The sequence below is a fragment of the Corapipo altera genome, unplaced genomic scaffold (assembly GCF_003945725.1).
Source record: "Corapipo altera isolate COAL_440 unplaced genomic scaffold, ASM394572v1 61286, whole genome shotgun sequence".
Lineage (NCBI taxonomy): Eukaryota > Metazoa > Chordata > Aves > Passeriformes > Pipridae > Corapipo > Corapipo altera.
Genome location: NW_020884907.1, coordinates 537,699 through 542,956, shown reverse-complemented (window position 1 = coordinate 542,956; position 5,258 = coordinate 537,699). Strand labels below are relative to the sequence as shown.

General features: G+C 36.7%; 1 protein-coding gene across 1 annotated transcript in view; it reads right to left on the bottom strand.

Annotated features, from left to right (window-relative positions):
- LVRN (laeverin) overlaps nt 1-5,258 on the bottom strand; it is a 37,148-nt gene that overhangs the window by 21,604 nt on the left and 10,286 nt on the right. Inside the window, exons 4-6 of the mRNA XM_027652519.1 lie at nt 3,938-4,064; nt 1,556-1,710; nt 104-217 (exon numbers count right to left, since the gene is read on the bottom strand). Coding sequence (XP_027508320.1) covers nt 104-217; nt 1,556-1,710; nt 3,938-4,064 — 396 coding nt within the window. The remainder of the gene's footprint in view (nt 1-103; nt 218-1,555; nt 1,711-3,937; nt 4,065-5,258) is intronic.

Below are 5,258 nucleotides of genomic sequence, written 5' to 3'. Positions count from 1 at the left end.
AAGACCTACTGGAGTTAAGTTACTAATAACACTGTTTAATTAAATCCCATCTCCTACGTCTTTGTTACGTGGTGGAACTTTGCATGTAAGCATTAGTACTTACCAGTGAAAGCTTGGGGTCAACAAAGGTAGCTCCCAGGTACTCAAAGTAAGATGCCAGTCCCTCATTAAGCCACAGATCATTCCACCAGTTCATTGTAACCAGATTTCCAAACCACTTAAATAGAAAGAAAAAGTATCTCAAAGTGTCCTTGGTCTGCTCTTCTCATTTTTTTGCAGATTAAGTACACATACTTATGATGAAGTAACTTTATTTATTGTGTACATGTTAATTGAATAAATTGCTGAATAGTCCTTCAGATAGTGAAAATTCAGTAGGAAAACATGTACCTTCGAAAAAGTCAGACATTCAGGGCAATTATTTTTAAATCGCTTCATCTACAATTTCATACCAGGAGTGTGGATCTCAGTGCTTTATGTCATTCTTTAAGGATATTTCATTTCAAACACTTGTCAATATAATTTAAATATCTAAAATATCATTTCAGGCTATGATTAAAAGTAAGGCATTTATCAAACAATTAAAAAGACATTTTTCCATGTTCTTAACAGAATGAAATTGTCAGAGGAATGGTAAACAAAATAACCATTTCCAAAAACAGCAAATCCCTATCCTGGCAAGTATAAAATTTCCACAACATCTGCTGTGTACTCATATTTGGCAGTTCATATTTAACAAAAACTGATCACTTGTTGATTTATATTTTATTTACTAATTCTTAAAAACCTGAACTACAACTTTATTTTAAAACGGAGTTTTGTTAAGTATTGACATTTATTTTATAGGTCTACAATAAAAATACTGCTCATCTGAAGATCTGAAAAGTTACAGACCTTGTCAGAAAGGCATACAAGTGCACTAGCCAAGCTAAACTCTTTTACTAGCTTTGTTGACCAAGTGCAAAGAGTTGTTGCTCAGGCAAAAAACAGTAAATTAAAGATAGTCAATAAAGAAGTGAAACTGCATTATCATTTCAAATCAAGTGAGAAAAAATTTGAAAATCTCTGTGAAAGCTGGACAAAGATACAGTTACAGTTCCATGTTAATTTTGTTCTATCATACCATAGGCTTTTTCTTACAGAAAAAGAAATACTTTTTGCAATATGCACACACACTGCCACTACAAAAAATACTGACGAACTCCATATAGTTCTCCCACCAAAGTAGTAAGTATACTGTATAGAGAGAGTACTGTGTTATCCCCACACCCTTGAGTGGTATTCAAGTCCTGTGTAAGAAAAAAACAAGTAGCCCATTAACAGTTTTGTATCAGTGAGTCCTGTGCAATGTGTACAGCCTGTAATATGACAGCACCTGCTTTTAATATTGTTTTATCAGCGAAACATACGATTAAATAGGCTTTCAGTACTCTAGTGCTCACACCCCCTACTATCAAGTAATTATTTTCTTCTACTAATCAGTGACTGCATCATCAGCAACTGGAAGGAAAGAATATCATAGATAAATAAATGCACAGAATTTTTTACCACATGCCTGGTGTCCTAGCTCATGTGACACAATTAAGGCAATCATTGCCTTTCTGCTGGCGAATTTATCGCTCGGGAGGTACATCAATGTTGATTCTTGGAAAGTCACTAGCCCCCAGTTTTCCATACCACCTGCTCCAAACTCAGGCAGTGCAACCAGATCTAAATCGATTCAAACAGACAAAAAAAAAAAAAGGTATCTTTAACACTTTGAAAATAAAGGGATCACATGATTTTAGTTCTCACACTGATTCAACGTCCAATTAAAGGATACTACATTTTAGTGGTTCTTTGTGGTATTATGTCAAAATTTGCCAATGGTCTCTGAAGTTTCTTCTTGTCACACTTTTCACCTGTGATTGCCATTCTTTCAGGAAGCCACATAAATTCCCACAAAGCCCAGATCTGTACTGTATCTTGTACATGCAAATGTTCTGACTGAAAATGAAGGCTAGGAGAGAATATATTCACTGATGGCTGTCAGAAATCTTTTTCTGACTTGAGTTTCTCCCATGTTTGGAGAAGATTACACTTATCTTTATCTTCAGCCTAGCAACAGATAATAATAAAAAAAATCTTGCTCTTTCAGTTGTGTGAGTAGAGATATCCTTTCTACTCTTCTTTGAAAGGCACCTTAGAAACATCATCTCTTTTTTTTACACAATACGACTGTTACCTCTGTATTGCCCTTCTGCCTTATGCACAGAGAACAGTTTTCCAGTTCAAATGTGAGAGCTGGACAAAAAATCAGGGTCTCAAAGGAAGAGACTGTTTAAAGAGTTTAAACTTGGCAGCAAAAATCAAAATCTGGAAAAAGTATACCAAGCATTTAGAAATTGACACAAGCTTGTATTCCAAATTAGGGAACTATGAGAAAGCTCCAGTCCAAAAGCTAGACAAGTAATGAAAGCATGGTGCTGAACCCCAGCACAGGCAGACTGATCTCAGCTACATCTCACCTTGAGTCTACAGCAAAAGTAATTCACTTTTGGTGAGACAGCCCTCATCCAGCCAGCTTGGGGCAACCTTATAATTGCATTAAAATCAGGTGAAGACAAACCCTAAAACATCCCTGATTTTAAATGTGTTTATTCTTAATCTCACATTCTGAGTTTGCAAAAGAAATCTCTAGCATTTACAATGAGCTACTCTTGGTTGATCTAATCCTACTGATTTTTAGGCAAAACTTCTAATAAAGACACTGGGAAATCCAGTGGATATTCCAAGGCATTACAGTCAGGACTGTAATGGTATTACAGCCTTCTGCGAAACTGAAATCTTTCCTAACAGGAAGTCTACCATACTGTTCTTCTACTTCATTTTTGTAATAGTTTTATATTAATTAATTAATGTGTCAACATTGCTGATAAACAAAAGAACACAAGCATGAAAAAATATCATCTACAGCCCTTGAGCAGCTTGTATGATTACTAAGATCAGAAAAATTAAGAAGTGAAGACTGCATATAATATATTTTTCACAAGAAGGGTAGTGAGAAATTCCGCAAGTTAATAGAAATACACTGGGAGATAATACATTTACACAGAATAACATTTATTTCTTTCAAGTGCCAAAATACAGATTTGACAAGTCAGCAAATTATTCAGTCAAGAAAAGAAGGAAATTCTTTCCCCCCAATCCTGTAATCTGCTAAAATCATGGACAGTTTCAAAACTCATTTCAAGTAAGAATTGCTTTCTGTGCTCCCAATATTTTCCTAATATCTATAAAAGAGCCCATTTCCCCATAATATTCATGCTGAAACGCTTGGGAATCCAAGTGCAAGTAACAAACAAACTTTACAGTGAAATTACATGATAGCATCCTTCCTTCTTGACTGAAATTTGACTTAACTGACTTATCTGTTGTCCATTTTAAGCAGAAACAATGTTTTTCTGCAGGAGACTTTTTTTCTGGGGAGGAACGTGCGGGAGGAACATACACACAACTCACAGGTAAGACAGGGGGACATACCAAAAAAAGCAAGGAATGCTTTGGGGGGACACATGTTATTAGAGCAAACATGGATCTACTAGGAGGACATAGGAACTACAACATCCTTACATGTTATGGTCTATGCATCCCAGAAATAGCCACATGACTGAAATACTTCTTTCTACCCACTTTGTTGTCCCAACTGCCCCTTTATTAGGAAATTATGCTTTAAAAGAATGAGTAGGATGTGAAAGTAAGAATGCTGAGTTACAGATTAATAAAAGCCATGATGCAGAAAGGAAAATTCAGTGAGTTAAAGTTTAGGTGGTGTATTCAATGGTACAGAATGTAGTAAGCTGTAAAAGGAGAATACTGCAAAAGAACACATTGCTTCTGTGAATGGTATATCATCAGCAGCCATTTCTTGTTCCTTTCAGAAAATAAGTCATCTCACCTGTCTTTGGCAGAGGGTAGCTGATGTTAAGTACATCTTCCAGAAATGAAAATATTGGACCAATGATACTTAAAGCATAGTCAAGATATCCATTTCCAATTGCTTCTTTCCGAGCCCAAATACGTATCTGCAATAAAACAAGGAAGAGTTCGTTTAAACAACCCTCATATTTTCATTCTCTTTGTTTCTCTTTTGTGAATCATTGTTGGAAAAAATGCTGTCTGTCCACACCAAATCATGCAACGAAGCTTTTAATTTAATCTTTAAAAGAAACCAAGTTTTACTGGACCTAACAAAATGTGTCAAAGAACATGCTCCTGCTAAAACCTAGGAGAGTTCCGGTACTTTGAAAGGATGAAGATTTGAATCCAACTATATGTTGTTGGAACAAACAATCTCATAGTTTTTCTTTTATTAAGTGGAAAATACTGTAAAACTATATAGAATCACACATCTTAAGCCAATGTATGCCAGCCAGTGAGTTTGGGTGATAAGCTCTCTTTTAGCCCACCTAATGAGAGAGAAATGAACTTCTAGAGAGTGTTTGCAGTCCAAAGATACACATCTCTCCTCTTGAACTTTCTCACAGCCTGAAACAGACCACTGGCCTCCCTCTCTGCTAAGGAGAGCAGATGGCATCTGAGCAGAGAACATCTGTACCTCTGAGTAACAGAAACTGCGACCACAAGCAAAGCTTTCCCCTCCTCTGCCCTTTTGTTTTGTACTGGAAAGGACAGCTCCTTGCTCAAGAGTGATGGAGTAGGCTTAGAAAAGGTTTGTCTCCACCATACATTTCTGAATGAAAGACCCCCTCCACGTGCCTATCAGCTCAAAACCTCGACATTTCTTGCATCTAAGTGCTATACATGGTCTCACAAGAAGCTGCACAGCCAAACGCTAAGAGCACAGTTGGGAAGCACTGGGATTTAATTTATAAGGGAAAAAAAAATTAGCATATTCAGCCAATGCGGTGTCCTCAACCTCTGAGGCCCTCTTTTCAGCCAAGGCTTCAGAGGAGATTCAAAGACCAGATCACTTAATTTGCAAAACCTAAACATCTTAAAATCCTAATCCTCATATCAGCTTTGAGTTACAACATCCCTGCTTCAGATTGGAAATTACTTAGCAGAAATGTCAAAAATAGGCACAAATGACTATGTTCACACAAATGTTGTGGAGGCATAAACTGAGTATCTCCGTCTAAAACCAAGGGGTGAAACACTGTCTTCCTCTATGTCACAGAACACAGGTGGTGCCTCTTCCCTCTGAATAAAAGCTCGTTTGAATGCTCTGCTTTGCTAACTACTGTCAGTACACATCA